The sequence below is a fragment of the Sus scrofa genome, chromosome 13 (genome assembly GCF_000003025.6).
Source record: "Sus scrofa isolate TJ Tabasco breed Duroc chromosome 13, Sscrofa11.1, whole genome shotgun sequence".
Classification (NCBI taxonomy): Eukaryota; Metazoa; Chordata; class Mammalia; order Artiodactyla; family Suidae; genus Sus; species Sus scrofa.
The window spans coordinates 122,825,973-122,842,998 of NC_010455.5; the positions used below are offsets into that span (position 1 = coordinate 122,825,973).

General features: G+C 35.8%; 1 protein-coding gene across 5 annotated transcripts in view; it reads left to right on the forward strand.

Moving 5' to 3' along the window:
• VPS8 (VPS8, CORVET complex subunit) overlaps nt 1-17,026 on the forward strand; it is a 259,945-nt gene that overhangs the window by 132,292 nt on the left and 110,627 nt on the right. For all 5 annotated transcript variants that reach the window (XM_021069974.1, XM_021069973.1, XM_021069976.1 and 2 more), the window contains 6 exons: nt 2,010-2,129; nt 3,457-3,513; nt 7,072-7,154; nt 7,888-7,972; nt 9,638-9,736; nt 16,637-16,726. In XM_021069974.1, the coding sequence (XP_020925633.1) occupies nt 2,010-2,129; nt 3,457-3,513; nt 7,072-7,154; nt 7,888-7,972; nt 9,638-9,736; nt 16,637-16,726 (534 nt within the window). The remainder of the gene's footprint in view (nt 1-2,009; nt 2,130-3,456; nt 3,514-7,071; nt 7,155-7,887; nt 7,973-9,637; nt 9,737-16,636; nt 16,727-17,026) is intronic.

The following is a 17,026-nucleotide window of genomic DNA, read 5'->3' on the forward strand; positions in this document are numbered from 1 at the left end:
GTTGTGGTGCAGGCCAGCAGCTGTGGCTTCAATTTGACCTCTAGCCTTCGATCCTATAAAGCCTTCAATCCTATAGAGCATAAAGCCTTCCATATGCTGCAGGTACAGCCCTTAAAAAAAAAGGTGTTTCTAAGATCAGATAGTTAAGGAGTTTTTATTACAGAGCAAAAGGAAGAGCTAAAAGCAGAGAAGATCACTAATTGGTCCCCAGGAATTGAGTCCTAGGAAAGGACTTGCACACTGAAAGGGAGTGATGACTGGGTATTTTAAAGCTTTTGAAGGCTCTTTGAAGATTATAAATTGGATTTAGAGCCACACATTACAACCTGAAATATCCTCGTACTCTAGGAATGATTAATTGTGCACTTAAGCAAGCTGTGATTGCTAGACTAAAAACAGAAAAAGGAAAAGATATACTTCTTAGCAAAAAAGAAAAGTAGGCCAAAAGCTCGGTCCCAAGGGAGTGTTTTATAGTAGGAGAAATCAAATACTTTACCTTTGAATGGAGAATGAAAGGAGGGAACTCAGGACTTCACTAGATGAGATGGGGTACTATTCCCTAATTTGTTGCAGAGTTGCCTCCATAAATTCAGCTAGTCTGGAACCATACCTGGTCTTCCTTCCCAAACTTCTGCATTCTCCCTCTTTGTTAATGGCATCATTCTCCTTCCTGCCTGTCAGGCTCAAGATCTGCCATTTTGCATTCCTCCTTCAGCCGCATGTTTCCACACATGCAAATACTTGTCCTGTCTCCTCTTTCTGCAGTGTCTTTCACCTGTTTCTCTTTTCCCTTTTATTATCACTACTCTTGTTCTTAACCCCTCCGTCTCTTCCTTGGACCCCTGTAGTCACATGCATTTTGGTCTCCCTACCTTTTATTTCTTGCTTCTGTTACTTTATCCTAAACACTGCTGATGGGTTATTTTCCTAATAAGCACAGTGCTGATCACCACCAACTCTCCTGGTTGCACCTTTAGTAGCTCCTCAATTTTCTATGGAATAAATTCTACATTCCTTAGAATGACATTGGAGGCCTGATCTTTTCTTTCACTCTTAATTTCTGCCTCTTCCATATGCATGCTGCTGCATTATAGTGAAACAGTTTTTCCAAACAGACTTGTATTTTCCTGTGTTCATGCTTTTGCCCCCACTCTTCTCTCTGTCTGGACTGCTCTCTCTGACCTGACACTTCCCTTTGGCCTGGGTTCCACATGGGCTTTAAAGCTTAGTTTGAAAGCTACTTTCCTCGTTTTCTAAAAAAATTCCCTCCCTAACCAGTTGAACTAAATATTCCCTGCTCTGTTTCTGTTGTCATGTGTTCCTTTATAGTGTGCTGATCACATTATGCTTTTCATTTAAGGTTTGTTTACCTGTCTCACCTTGCTTTTTGGTTCATAATTCCCTCTAAGTCCTCTACCATAGCATCTCACTCACAGTAGTAGGTACTCAGGAGATGAGAGCTCACCTAAATCAAAGGAACAGTTATGACTTGATGACAGTGTGTGGTTGCAAAGAGCCTGTTAGGTGAAATCATTTGTTTAAGAAACTGCTTGTAGACAAGGCAGAAGCCTTCACTTCATTGATTGTCGAGCTAGCTGAATTCTTTTCTGGGATATCTTCACTCTCAAGTTACCTTACTTTCAAACTCCAAAGAAACCCCCTTCTTTCTGTGTTGGTGGGCATATTTTTCATAGGGTTGCTTTAATTTTAAATTCTCTTTTAAGAATTCCAAAGGGAAACATGATTAATATTTCTTTGAAATCCACCTCTTTAACAATTCAGTTTTCATCCAGATTGTTCCCAGAAATATGCCCCAGATCACTTAAGTGCTTTATCTTCAAGGTATGCAAGTAGTTGTGCTCCTTCTCTCAGTGGTATTGAAGTCAGTTCACTTAATAAGAGAACCTTTTTTAATTCTTTAGTAATGAGATTTCCTCCTGCTTCTAATTGTGTATTTTTTGTGTCAAACTAGATGGTGTACTGAATACATGGTCTCTTTTGTTTATCAGGTTATGGTGGAGAACTCAGATTTTACTCCTTCACAAGTAGGGTGTCTCTTTACCTTCCTTGCCCGGCAGCTTGCAAAGCCTGACAATACCTTATTTGTAAACCGAACCCTTTTTGATCAGGTGAGTGTCTTTAACCATAACAGCTAGAATTTTTATTTACTGTTCATAGAAAAATTCACTAGATTACATGTGGTTTCTTACAATTACAGCCTACTAAACAAGTGTCTTACCAGGAAGAAGCCTCTTCAGATTTCAGTTTGGATCTGAATTAATTGATTTTTTTTTTTTTTTTTTTTTAACTAGACATAGCATGACTTTGTCTAGTATCATGGGAGTGTGGTTTGTGGATTGGTTTATTGGGGTTCTGTTCTCTCAATTATTTTGGTCTAAATTGTCTAGAATTCTTTGCTTAAGAGTTTCCCAGTTTAAGAATCACCCATCTCAAGGAGTTCCCTTCGTGGCTAAGCAGTTAATGAACCTGACTAGGCTCCATGAGGATGCGGGTTCAATCCCTGGCCTCACTGAGTGGTTAAGGAACCAGCGTTGCCATGAACTATGGTGTAGGTCACAGATGAGGATTGGCTCCCATGTTGCTGTGGCTGTGGCTGGCAGCTGTAACTCCGATTCAACCCCTAGCCTGGGAACTTCCATGTGCTGCGGGTATAACCCTAAGAAAAAAGACAAAAAAAAAAAAAAAAAAAAAAGAGAGAGAGGAAGAATCTACCTATCTGACTAGTAGTAAGACTATGATGTTGATCATCTGAAGGAGAGGTTACTTTTAGAAAATCTGAATTTGCTTACAAATGACTTTGAAAACATCTCCTAGTCCCAGTTAAATATCCACAGGTGGCAAAGAAAATACTTTTTATCTGGAGAAAGTTGCTAATAATGACTAGCATTTATTGAGCATTTCATAGTTCCATGCTCTGTTCCAAAGTTTTATATGTATGTATTAACTGAGTGCTCCTAACAGCTTTAAAATTGGTATAGTTGTTACTCCTGTTTGCAAATAAGGAAACTAAAGCCTGGAGAGGTTAAGTCACTCATTCAAAGTCATACATAATAGGTGTTATTATTAGCATTAAATGTTTTTATTAAGTGTTAATAAGGTTAGGATTCAAATTCAAGTGCCCTGGCCCCAAAGTCCACGCTTTGCTTGGTCCATAGCATTGGGGATCTTAAAGTTAAGGTATATAGATGATGCTGGCTTCTAGTCATATTTCTAAACAGTAAGGAATGTGTGTAAGATACATATTAAGTAGCATATCTGAGCCCGCTAGGCCATGTACTAGGCCAGACAGTTGGGAATATGCCATGTACCTCTGGTCCTTGTTAAGTCGAATGTGAGTGAATTGGTGATACAGAAAGGGTAGTCACTGTTTTCATTATGATGGTGGTATGACATGCATGCTGGTATCCGATGAAAAAATACCTTTTCTTTGACCAGGTCCTTGAATTCCTCTGTAGTCCTGACGATGACTCCCGACACTCTGAAAGACAGCAGGTATGAGCGGTTAGAACTCATTTTGCTATAGAATGGGAAAGAAGACAGAGTAAGCCAGAAAGAACCCTTCTGTACTAGACCTCATCAGACATAAGGGGAAAATAACTTCTGCCAAACTCTAATGCTAAGTTAGGTAGTGGCAACCAGAAAGCAATGTGAATGGCTGTTAGTTTGAGCCTTTTTCAATCTAAGTTCCTAGATTGACCTGTCTTGCGTTCAACATGACGTCCAAGAGAATATGAACTTTATCCTTCTCCTGTAATTAGCAGAAGTTTGCACTTCTTCTATCCTGCTTTCCACGAGTGACATTAACCTGGTAACCACTCCTATTTGCTATGGCCGTGAACCTGAAAGGCTTCAGGATCCTGAGTATTGGAACACTAAACTTTTGGGAGTGCTCTATAGTTCCACTGCACTAGGGCTGACCACTTCTGGAGACTAGAATTCACCTGTCCCTCCACTGATCACTTTGAGAAAGAAACTGATTACCACATCTTTCTGCTTAGCCACTTTCTTGAGGGTCCTTCCTAGGAGTAAGATTTCTCGAAAGCTTATGCACTGTAATTATGAGCACTAAGAGAGTCAGTCTATTTAAAATGTCAGATAAGTAAGCTATAAAAATTAAAAAATTAAGTACTTTGAGAGCTATGCTGATTTTTTTATGGTAATATATGCCGGGCTGGGAGGTTGAGACTAAGATAAAGAACATAGAATCTCAACAGTGAACCCTTTCTCTGCACAGCTGTGGCCCAGTGACTATTTTAGGGATGAGAACAGCTACTAAAACTTCGATTGTCTCCTAAATTATATTGAACACAAATAGTAATGTGGATTCCTCATTTTGCCCTGTTTTGCTATAGAAGTGAATCATGCTGTACATGACGTTGCTATATAGCATGATAAAAAACTTTTATGTAAATAATTAAATAAAACAGAAATAAAAACCAAACCTAAATGTAAAAGCCAAACCTTTAAAAGTAATCATAGTACAGTAATCTATTATCAGTAATCCCCTTTGGGATTATTTAGGGGTTCTTTCCCCAATCAGAGATATAGAAAGAAAACTGTTAAATTGTTGAAGGTCACAGTGAAGATTAGAACCCAATTCCTTCCCTTCCAATCTAGCACTCTTTGTTTTGCAGTTTGTTATATATCAAAATTTGTTAATGCACTATAATTGAATATTTTCCAGTGGTATCCTGATAAGAGTTTAACAACTAGTTCATACTGATATGAATATGGTTGATATTTTCATTTATGAAGTGAATAAAATGAAAGTGCAACAGTGAAAGTATGTTAAAACTTGACTCATTCAGCAATGAAATGTCTTATTTGCTGAATCGGATAACAGTTTTTGAATACTGGAAAAATTATTCCTTAATTTTTTAATGCTATTTATACTGTAAAGACTCCAACATGCACACTTTTAAGTTTGTTTTATTACCCTTATCTCCATCACTTTCTTAAGCAGGAAGTGGCACCCTTTTTCTGTAAAGGACCAGAGAATAAATATTTTGGGTTTTATGGGCCATGTAGAGTCTCTGTCACACATTCTTCTTTGCTTGTTTTCTAACTCTTTAAAAATATGGCAAGCCCTGATTTACAGCATTTGCCAATTTCTGTGGTGTAATCCCAATTTCGATCAACAAGCATGATGTCACACTGCACAGAGTGTTGGGAGGAAATGCACGGTACCATACTCTTGTGTAATATTTCCACCATAGAGACATAGCTACAATAACTGACCTCGAGAGCATACACAGTAAAACATAGTGAAATAGGAAGTGATGAGTTTTGGTATTAATTACCTTTGTTTTTAATTTATTTAATTAAAAATTTATATAATTCGATTTTTAACAATACCTGTATTTAACAACCAGCTTACAAGATGCCTGAAAAATTAACAGTTACCTTCAGCTCCAATAAGTTGGGTCAGACTGGCTCCAGCAGTAGCATTTGATAGTTATTCCAAACCGAGGCTTCTAGCAGATGGATTCGCTCTCTCGTTTTTCTACATAGCAGTACGTTATACATTGTAATGCTCAAAATTGATTATATTAGAGTTCTGAAATGTAAAGTTAGGATAGGTTTTATTTCTGTTCTGCCTTTAAAAAATTTTTTTAACTAGAAGATAATCAATTTCTTATGTTAGAAAAATACTTTGTTAAATGGTTTCCCAGAATTGTGAGAAATGTATTATTACTCTGGATCTTGATTTTTTTTTTTTTTTTGTCTTTTTGTCTTTTTGTCCTTTTGGGCCACACCTGTGGCATATAGAGGTTCCCAGGCTAGGGGGTCTAATCAGAGTTGTAGCCACCGGCCAACGCCACCAGAGCCACAGCAGCGCCAGATCCGAGCCGCATCTGTGACCTACACCACAGCTCACGGCAATGCCGGATCCTTAACCCACTGATCGAGGCCAGGGATCGAACCCACAACCTCACAGTACCTAGTCGGCTTCATTTCCGCTGCGCCACAACGGGAACTCCTGGATCTTGAATTTAAATACAAGAGAGAGCTTTCTCATTGCTATAGTGACTATGTAGTGACTCTATTATATTTTGAAGTTTATTAAAATATTGATGCATCAATCTTAACATCCTGGTCACATTTTTTATTTAACTATTTAGTGTGGTAAAGATTAATTATATGAACCCTAGTGTTTTGTTTGTTTGTTTGTTTTTGAGGTCAAATATGTGTATCATTTTAAGCATTTTAGGTGCACGATGCTCATTAAACATATTCTCATTGTTGTGCAGCCGTCGCCACCATCTGTCTCTAGAATTTTATCTTTTCAAACTGAAACTCTGTACCCATTAAATAATAACTCTTCAATACCCTCTCCCAACCACCTGGCAATTAACATTCAACTTTCTATCTCTGGGAATTTGACTACTTTAGGTACCTCATATAAGGGGAATTACACAGTACTTGCCCTTTTGTGACTTATTTCACTTAGCACAATATTTTTAAGGCTTATCCATGTGTAGCATATGTCAGAATTTCATTCCTTTTTAAGAATGAATAATAGTCCATTATATGTATATACCATATTTTGTTTATCCATTTATCTATTGATGGACATAAGGGTTGGTTCTACCTTTTGGCTCTTGTGAATAATGCTATACTCTGAGAAACCCCAAATTTACTTAGAAAAAATTTACATGTGAACATAGATACTACCTGTGGCAACGAACTTTAAAGAGCTGTAAGCCGTGAAAGCACCAGACAAAAATTCACTTCTTGAAAGAAAATATATGGACATTTTTAGCTTAGTGAAGAGTCACCTATATATTCTAATAAGGCTTGTTTGCAAACACTGTGGCATTTCTTCCGTGTTTGAAAAATAAAGTTATTTATCTTTTTATAAGACTGAAATGCAATATGATCAACCTTAAAATGGCAGTGTAGTTCCTGTGTACATGAAAGCCAAGCTGAAACATCAGCAAATAATAAAAGAACAAAAGCTGTGGTTTGCGTGACTGAATGAACTCTTTAAGTGCTAATAAATAATAGTAAATCCCAAAGTGTTTTGACTCATTTATTTTAAATGTTCAGGTCCTTTTAGAATTGCTGCAGGCTGGAGGCATAGTTCAATTTGAAGAGAGTCGGCTCATTCGTATGGCAGAAAAAGCAGAGTTGTAAGTTGTTTTGAAGCCTTATATTAGTTCCCATAGAACTATTAAAGTACATTTCTCAAACTTGAAGCCAGTTTATTGATGCGTTGCCACTTTTTTAATTAAGAAAAACTGTGCATGTAACAATAGGAACAAAGCCTAAGAGAAAAGTTTTTGCCTTTCAAGTCTAGAAATTAAATTTGCAGAAATTAAGAGCAAGTAAATTTGAAGTGCTTGTACATTTGTTTTAGTCTGAAAATGAAATAGAAATCTATGATTTATTATTTTATTTTACTTAAAATTTCCATGATGTCATAGATTTTTGATAGTTATTTGTGTATTATAAACAATGCAGAATTTAACTCAGATAAGATGCAGTATGTTAACACTACTATCTATCTAGTTTGTTGACTATTTCATTTGACATAGTCTGAACAAGGAAACCTTATAATTGCTTCATTGATATCCAATATATGACTTTTTTATGTGACATGTTGTTTTAATATTTATTTTGTGCTCAGCTTTGAAACTGAAATTTCTTATAAACATAGTATTCAGCAGCATCTTAAACCTATATTTAGAAGAATGGAAGATACTCACCTCCCTTAGAAACTGTAACTTCATTTAACAGCAGAAACCACATCTACTCTATTCATTTTCCTTAATACTAATCTCTGCCTGAACAAACATCTTAAAATAATAAGCTAATAACCACCTGCCTGTTTGGTATACTAAGAGTTTTCCTTTTATTCTCTAGTTATCAAATTTGTGAATTTATGTATGAACGAGAACACCAATATGACAAAATTATTGATTGCTACTTACGTGACCCACTGAGGGAGGTAAGAGACTATTTACCTTTCTTTTTTTTTTTTTAATTGAAATATAGTTGATTTACAGAGTTGTGTTAATTTCTGTTATACAGCAAAGTGACTTAGTTATACACATATATACATTCTTTTTTTTGATAAATTCCTTTCCGTTATGGTTTATCCCGGGAGATTGGATTTAGTTCCCTGTGCTATACAGTAGGACCTTATTGTCTGTCCATTCTAAATGTAGTAGTTTGCACCTGCTACCCCTAAACTCTCAGTCCATCCTTCTCCTTCCCCTTCATCCTTGGTAACCACAGTCTGTTCTTGTCCTTGGGTCTGTTTCTGTTTTGTACATAGGTTCATTTGTGCCATATTTTAGATTCCACATATAGGTGATATCATATGATATTTGTCTTTCTGTCTGACTTTCTTCACTTTGTATGATAATCTCTAGTTGCATTCATGTTGCTGCAGATTGCATTATTTCATTCTTTTTATGGCTGAGTAGTATTCCATTGTATATATGTACTACATTTTCTTAATCCATTCATCTGTCACATAAACCATTTAGGTGGTTTCTAAGTCTTGGCTGTTGTGAATAGTGCTACAATGAACATTGGCCTGCATGTATCCCATATCCCTTTGAATCATTGTTGTCTCTGGGTATATGCCAGGAGTGGGATTGCTGGATGATATAGTAATTCTATTTTTGGCTTTCTGAGGAACCTCTATATTGTTTGCCATAGTGGTTACACTAACTTATGTTTCCATCAACAGTGTAAGAGGGTTCGCTTTTCTCCACACCTTCTCTAGCATTTGTTACCTTTTTTTCTTGCTCAGTTTCCTCCCTCCCCTTATCAGGTAGAAATAACTACTCAGTAGGTAGCTATTCACTAAAAATATTTGTACATGTATTTGGTGATTTAAGGTTTTCTTCATTATTCTAGGTTTTTATTGAGTGCCTGCTCTTAGCCAAGCATGTATTGATAATTAAAATAGACATATAGTTCCTGCAATTTTAGAACTTACACATTAGTGATAGAGACTGACAGTAAGAAAACCAAATATATAATTACAGATTGTGATGAGTGCTAGAGAAACTGGATGCAACTTGAAAGGATAATGAGGGAACTGACTTATATAGAGCAGCCAGGGAGGGAATCTTAGATAAAATGACATAAAAACTGTGTTTTGGAATTTGAGAAGTCAGTCAAGCAAAGAGTCAGTGGAAAAATATTCTAGGTCAGGGAGCAGTATATTATATGCAAAGATCTTGAGGTGGGAAAAATTTTTTGACATGTTTAGAGAACTAAATAGAGATTGTGTAAGTGAAACAAAGATCAATCTAAGTGGAGCAAAATGGGTAAGAGCAAGAGTGAATTAAAATGAAATTAGGAATGTGGACCATGACCACCAAAGCAAAAGTATGATGTTAACTCATTAGGTTAATGAAATTGAGACTAAAATTAATTGGAACAGGTTTGCAACTTCTAAGAATCAACCCTAAACTTTAAGCAATAACTCTTTCTTTTTAGTCAGTCTTCCATCAGTTAACTATCTCCAAATGGTTTTCCATCTCCAAATAATAGATATCTACCAAAACTGGTACAGATATTAGATAGTGACTAAATATTGCCTGAGTGAATGAATGAATGAATGAATGAATGAATGATACTGTCTTTTGCTCTTCAGGAAGAAGTCTTTAACTACATTCACAATATCTTGTCCATTCCTGGACACAGTGCAGAAGAGAAGCAGTCTGTATGGCAGAAAGCAATGGATCATATTGAGGTACTTATTCAATAAAACTTTTAAAACTTTCTCATTTGTATGAATATCTCCCAAATTAAATTTTTGCAAAGTAATGGCAGATATGATATTATTAAGTTGATTTGCTTGAGGATTAACATTATTCTATCTCACATAAAACCTATGTCATATATAATTTATTTTATCATAACTCCTGAAAATAACTCATGTTTGATCAGCTGTTTGACAAACTGGAATATTAGTGGGTTTTTACAGTGTTTTTAGAAATTCTGAGGAGTTTCCATTGTGGCTCCATGGGTTGAGAACCTGACATAACGTTCATGAGAATACATTTGATCCCTGGCCTTGCTCTGTGGGTTAAGGATCTGGCGTGACGGTGAGCTGTGGTGTAGGTCACAGACATGGCTCAGATCTGGCATTGCCGTGGCTGTGGCATAGGCCAGCAGCTGCAGCTCCAATTCGACCCCTAGCCCAGGAACTTTATATGTTGCAGATGGGGCCCTAAAAAGAAAAGAAAGGAAAAAAAATCCTGAGAGTTTTTCTTGATCTTTTTCTCTGCTATGTGATGAGAGCCATTCCCTGATGGATTTTTAGAAACATTACTGCAATGAGTTGTTCTCTCTGGTGTATTTCCCTTCCTTATGTAACAGGATGATGATTCTTATTTTATTTATCCATGCTGTTTTACAAAAGTCAAAGAATTGACTTTGAAACAACAATTTCTTTTTAAAAGAACGTGCTTATAGATGCCTAAATGGAGAGACTAATACATGTATGATGAACATATGATCAGAACGCATTGTATAAAGGGGCCCCCATATCACTCCTCACTTTAGTTTTCTTAGGTTCATTACATACAGTATTCCTCAGAAACCGACAGAGCTAGAGGTTTGTTGAAATCTGTTCTGTTTTATGGGTCACTGATTATTGAAGAAAAAAAAAAGTAGTAGTGAAAAATGCTGAGGTAATTCTAATTTTGGAAATAACATTCATATCTAGTGTTTCCTCCTTGTAGCAAGGATCAGGAGATGAGGTAACTTCTGGTGATGGGTTTAGAGGTGTAGTGAAAGATACGATTATTCAACATGTTTAAAAAAATTTTACGTATAAAAAATGATAAGTAAGGATGAGCTCTGAAACTTTGAGATAGCTTTGTATGTAATGTGAATACTTTGTTACAGTTCCTGATGATCGTAAAGTTTAGAAAGATCAGAAATGGGAACAGCATCTTATGTGAAACATCTGGGGTGGAAGGTGGTATAGTCAGTCATCAGATGTGTGGGCTGAAAGAATTTCTAAACTTTCATCTATAGGAATGAGAACATAAATATGTTATTTAATCTTATCATATTGCTGCTAACGACAAGATCAATATATCTTGGTGAAAGAACCTAAGAAAACCTTCTTCTATTTTGAATTATATCTTTTCTTTCCTTTAATCATTTTGTATTCTTTTTCCTTTCATCATGCCCTTTAAGTCTTCATAGTTTTATTATGGCTCATTGTTCATTTCGCTTCATCCGCATTATGCAGTGATTTGAGCACATGGACTCCAGACATCCAAAAATGAAGCTGTGTCTCTCTGCATAATGCAAAACATGATGAATTAATCAATGAACAAAAAATTATTCAGCAGAAAACTCATGCCAGAGATGCAAGAAGTATTTTTGCTGCCCAACAATTATTTCTGCTGACTATTTTCCCCACATCTGCAAATTTTTTCACCTTGGACTTTTTCCTACCTCTTAAGGCCACATTAGAAATCTAAAGACTTCAACTATAATGAAAAAAAAATCATTTAAAAAAAGGAAAAAAAAAGAAAAGAAATCTATAGACTTGTTGTTGAAGAACTTCTGTGGCTTTGGTAATGTAAATAAAGTCAACGTTAAGTATGTGGGGAAGGAAGTCCTCATAATGAAGTTTGCAGACAGTATACATAATGTATAGCTTAGTGGTTCTTAACACTTTGGGAATTATAGACCTCTTTGAGAATCAGTGAAAGATTTGGACCTGTACTTCATATTGTACATGTGCTCTGTTGCATAATTTCGTTTAAAATTTCAGGGATCCACAGACTCTCTAAAAGTTCTTGGACTGGGTCTGTGAATTCCACAGGAAAGACTCTCTAGGTGGTGGTTTTTTAGATGGTTTTTCCAACATGGACAATACATGTTTCATTATATTTTTAGAATATTTGCTATTTTTAAATAGAAAATAGTCCCCTAAAGGGCATAAAAGTATGATTTAGTAAAAAAAATTAAAAAGTGAACATCCCGGAAATAGAGTTATTTCCAGTGCCCTAGACTGTTCCCATGTATCCTTTGCTGATAACAGATCTCTGTCTCACTAAAACATTCACTCTCCTGAGTCTTCTGAAATTTATTACCCCTTTTTACATTGCAATTGTAGCTGCCTGCATCCCTAAAATTTGTTTTGTTTTGTTTGGCCTGTTTCTGAATTTTATATAAATGAAGTTATACTCTGTATTTTCTTTTTCCCAATATTTTGGGAAATTGTACATTTTGTTGAATGTAGCTGTGGTTCATTTTTATTATTGTATAGTATTACACAAGTATATCACAGTCTATTCATTTTACTGTTAAGGGACATTTTAGTTGTTTCTAGTTTTTCACTTTTAAAAGTAGTCCATCCATGATGATTCTTATATATTCATCTTGAGCATAGCCACCTGCGTTACTTTAGGTCAGTTGTTTTCAGTTTGATCCTCAGTCCAGCATTATAGGAACAGCTGAGAACCTGATAGAAATGCAGTTACAGTCTTCACCTCAGACTCATTCAATCAGAAATTTGGGGGCCAGGACCCAGCAATAGATTTTAACAAGCCCTCCTGGTGATTTTGATGCATGTTAACATTTGATAACCTCCATTCTGGTGTATGTAGTTCCCAGTTAGCTGGGATAAAAACTTCAGCAGATCTTCAGCAGATGCCAGCATTGTGTGACATTTTCCACTGACTCTGTGTTCTTGCTGGACTTTAAAACTTTGTCTGTCTGCACTGGGAACTCTATCTAGTCACTTGTGATGGAGCATGATGGAGGATAATGTGAGAAAAAGAATGTGTGTGTGTGTGTGTGTGTGTGTGTGTGTGTGTGACTGGGTCACTTTGCTGTATAAAAGAAAATTGACAGACACTATAAACCAACTCTAATGGAAAAAATAAAAATCATTAAAATTTTGTCTATGCAGTGGATGTGTAATGTTATTTCATTGTGTTTTAAACTTACATATCCTTAATTACTAATGAGATTGGAAGACTCATTTATTGGCCATTTAAATTTCCTTTCTCTGATGTGTCTGTTCAAGTCTCACCCATTTTTGTGTTAGATTGTCTCTCGTACTCATTGATTTGTAGGAGTTCTTTATATATCTTGGATGTTAGTCTTTTTTTTCAGTGATACATATTGCAGATATCATGTACTCTGTGGCTTTTTTCTTTGGTTCTTTTTAAGAAAAGGTTTTTTGTTTTTGTTTTTGTTTTTGTTTCTTTTTTTGGTCTTTTTTGTCTTTTCTAGGGCCGCATCCATGGCATGTGGAGGTTCCCAGGCTAGGGCTCTAAGCAGAGCTACAGCTGCTGGCCTACACCACAGCCACAGCAACGCCAGATCCCAGCCGCATCTGCGACCTACACCACAGCTCACGGCAACGTTGGATCCTTAACTCACTGAGCGAGGCCAGGGATCAAACCCACAGCCTCATGGTTCCTAGTTGGATTCGTTTCCACTGTGCCACAACAGGAACTCCAGGTTGTTTGTTTTTTTTTTTAAATAGTCAAAATGATCAATTTTTTTCCTTCTATACTGAAGAAGTCCTCTTATACTATTCTCTAAAAGCTTTCTTGTATGTTTTTCATCTTTAAATCTTAGATCCACCTGAAAGCAGTTTTTGTATATGGTTTGAGATGGGAATCTAATTCCTTTTTAAAAATATTCTTCTCTCATTGAAGTGGCATTGATTTACAATATTTTAGGTGTATAGCAAAGAGATTAGGTTGTACATTTATGTATGCATACGTATATTTTTTCTTTTTCAGATTTTTTCCATTATAGGTTATTACAATATATTAAATGTAATTCCCTGTGCTATATAGTAGATCCTTGTTGTTTATCTATTTTTATATATAGTAGTGTGTTTCTGTTAACCCAGAATCCTCAATTTATCTCGCTCCCTCTTTCCCTTTGGTAAGCATAAGTTTGTTTTCTGTGTCTGTGACTCTGTTTCTCTTTTGTAAATAAGTTCCTTTATAACATTTTTTCAGATACCACATATAATTGATATAGACATTTATTTTTGTCTGATTTACTTCATTTAGTGTGATAATCTCTAGGTTCATCTGTGTTGCTACGAATGGCATTATTTCATACTTTTTTTATGGCAGAGTATTATTACATTGTATGTATATATACATTATATATGTATATGTAGACACAATGTATAGTATAGTATGTGTATAGTATATAGTATATATAGCTTCTTTATCCATTGATCTGTTGATGGACATTCAGGTTGCTTCTGTCTCTTGGCTATTGTAAATAGTGCTTCTATGAACATTGGGGTGCATGTATCTTTTTTTTTTTAGGTTTTTATTTTTTTCCATTACAGTTGATTTACAGTGTTCTGTCAATTTTTTGTACAGCAAAGAGACCCAGTCATACATATGTATATATTCTTTTTCTCACATTATCCTCCATCTTTTTGAATTAGAGTTCTCATCTTATCTGGATATGTACCCAAGAGTGGGATTGCTGGATTATGTGGTAACTCAATTTTCAGTTTTTTAAGGAATTCCACACTGTTCTCCATAGTGTCTGCAACAATTTACATTCCTACCAACAGTGTAGGAGGGTTCCCTTTTCTCTCCACCCTCTCTATTTATTACTTGTGGACTTCTTTTTTGTTTTTAATTACTCAATGAAATTTATTACATTTACCTGTGGACTTCTTGATGATGGTCATTCTGACTGTTGTGAGGTAATACTTCATTATAGTTTTGATTTGCATTTCTCTAATAATTAGCAATGTTGAGCATCTTTTCATGTGCCTGTGGGCCGCCTGTATGTCTTCTTTGGAGAAAAGTCTATTTAGATCTTCTGCATATTTTTTGATTGAATTGGTTGGGGCTTTTTTGATAAGAGCTGTATGAACTATTTGTATATTTTTGAAATCAATACCTTGTCAAACACATCATTTGCAAATATTTTCTCCCATTCTGTGGGATGTCCTTTTGTTTATTATTTCCTTTGCTATGCAAAAGCTTTAGAGTTTAATTAGGTCCCATTTGTTTATTTTTGCCTTTTTAAAAAAATTTTTATTTCCCCAATACAGTTTTTTTTCTACTGTATAGCATGGTGACCCAGTTACACATACTATATACATTCTTTTTTCTCCCATTATCATGCTCCATCATAAGTGACTAGACATAGTTCTCAGTGCTACAGAGCAGGGTCTCATGATAATCGCAATAGTTTACATCTATTAACCCCAAGCTCCCAAACCATCCCACTCCTTTTCCCTCTCCCTTGGCAATCACAAGTCTATTCTCCATGTTTCTTTTCTGTGGAAAGTTTCATTTGTGCCATATATTAGATTCCAGACATAGTTTTGCTTTTGTTTCCATTACTCTAAGAGACAGATCCAAAAAAATAGTGCTGCTATTTATGTCAGAGAGTGTTCTGCCTATGTTTTCCTCTAGGAGTTTTATGGTATCCAGTCTTAGATTTAGGTCTTTAACCCATTTTAATTTGTAATATTGATTAGTCGTGCCTTCTCTGTTTTAAGATACATATTATAGAAATAATATAACTAATTATTTGTATCCACTAATTATTATTAATCTGCAAGTACTAACAAAATTATTAGATATATCATGAATATTGCAGTCATAATAACTTGTTTTCATTTAACAATGTAATATGTTGATTTATGGTTGGGCTTTGCATTTTAGCCATGGAACATGCAATTGAAAAGGTAGAATAAGGTCACAGAAACCAAGTAAGAAGAGAGTTTCAAGAAGAAAAGGCTAGCCAGGAGTTTCTTAAGAAAGTTCAAGGAGGGGGCAGATTGAAAGTCTTAGATTTGACATAAATGGGTCTTGTTAATGTTGATCAACCACTTAGTCTCATTTAAGACTTTCAACTTGCAGTTGATTTAAGACTCTTCTGGTTTTAAAATCTACCAGGCATCAGAAGTGAAGTTTTAGAATTCTTAGCCAGAGGGATTTAACTATATATATTTTTTCCATTTCTTTACTTATTACTTTCAGCTCAAGAGTGAAATTCACTGGCAGGGAATTTGGGAAGCTTTTGTTCCTTCTCTTCATCCTGTAGATATCATGGCTTAAATCCAGAATTTTAGTGCTTTCATTTTCTATGAATTTTGAGCTGCCTTTTATACTAAAATCTGATTTTACATGACACTTTTCTCATATTGCTCACTTGAAATATGCTTTAAAATTGAGGCCCTGTATCACGGTCTCCTGAAATGCAGTGTAGAAGCTCATGAAAATATTGAGGTAGGTGATCATGCTTCACATCTGTGGAAATTCTGTTTAAATTTAACTTTGGGAGTTCCCGTGGTGGCGCAGTGGTTAACGAATCTGACTAGGAACCATGAGGTTGCGGGTTCGGTCCCTGCCCTTGCTCAGTGGGTTAACGATCCGGCGTTGCCGTGAGCTGTGGTGTAGGTTGCGGACGCGGCTCGGATCCCGCGTTGCTGTGGCTCTGGTGTAGGCTGGTGGCTACAGCTCCGATTCGACCCCTAGCCTGGGAACCTCCATATGCCGCGGGAGCGGCCCAAGAAATAGCAAAAAGACAAAATAAATAAATAAATAAATAAATAAATAAATAAATAAATAAAAAATAAATTTAACTTTGAAGATCATCTTATTTTTTTCTTTCATTCCAGGAACTTGTGTCCCTGAAGCCCTGTAAAGCTGCAGAGCTGGTTGCCACTCACTTTTCTGAACAGATTGAAACAGTCATTAAAAAACTTCAGGTAAATTTTGCAAAATATATTGGGCAGAAACATCCAGGGAGGAGACACTTGTTGAATATCCACCTAAGAACTTTGGACTGTAGTAATTTCTTCAATTGATAGTTGCCTTTTAATAGCAGTTCTACATATTGCGTGAGTGTTTGGAAGCAGTTATGTGATAATCTCGGAGTCTGCAAGTGAGGGAAGTCATCTTTGTGCATAACCAATATTAACATCACAGAAGCACTTTTGGAACTAAACCTGAACCTATTCTAGACATCATAATCCACAAGGATCCTCCCCGCACCCCACCTCTCCATA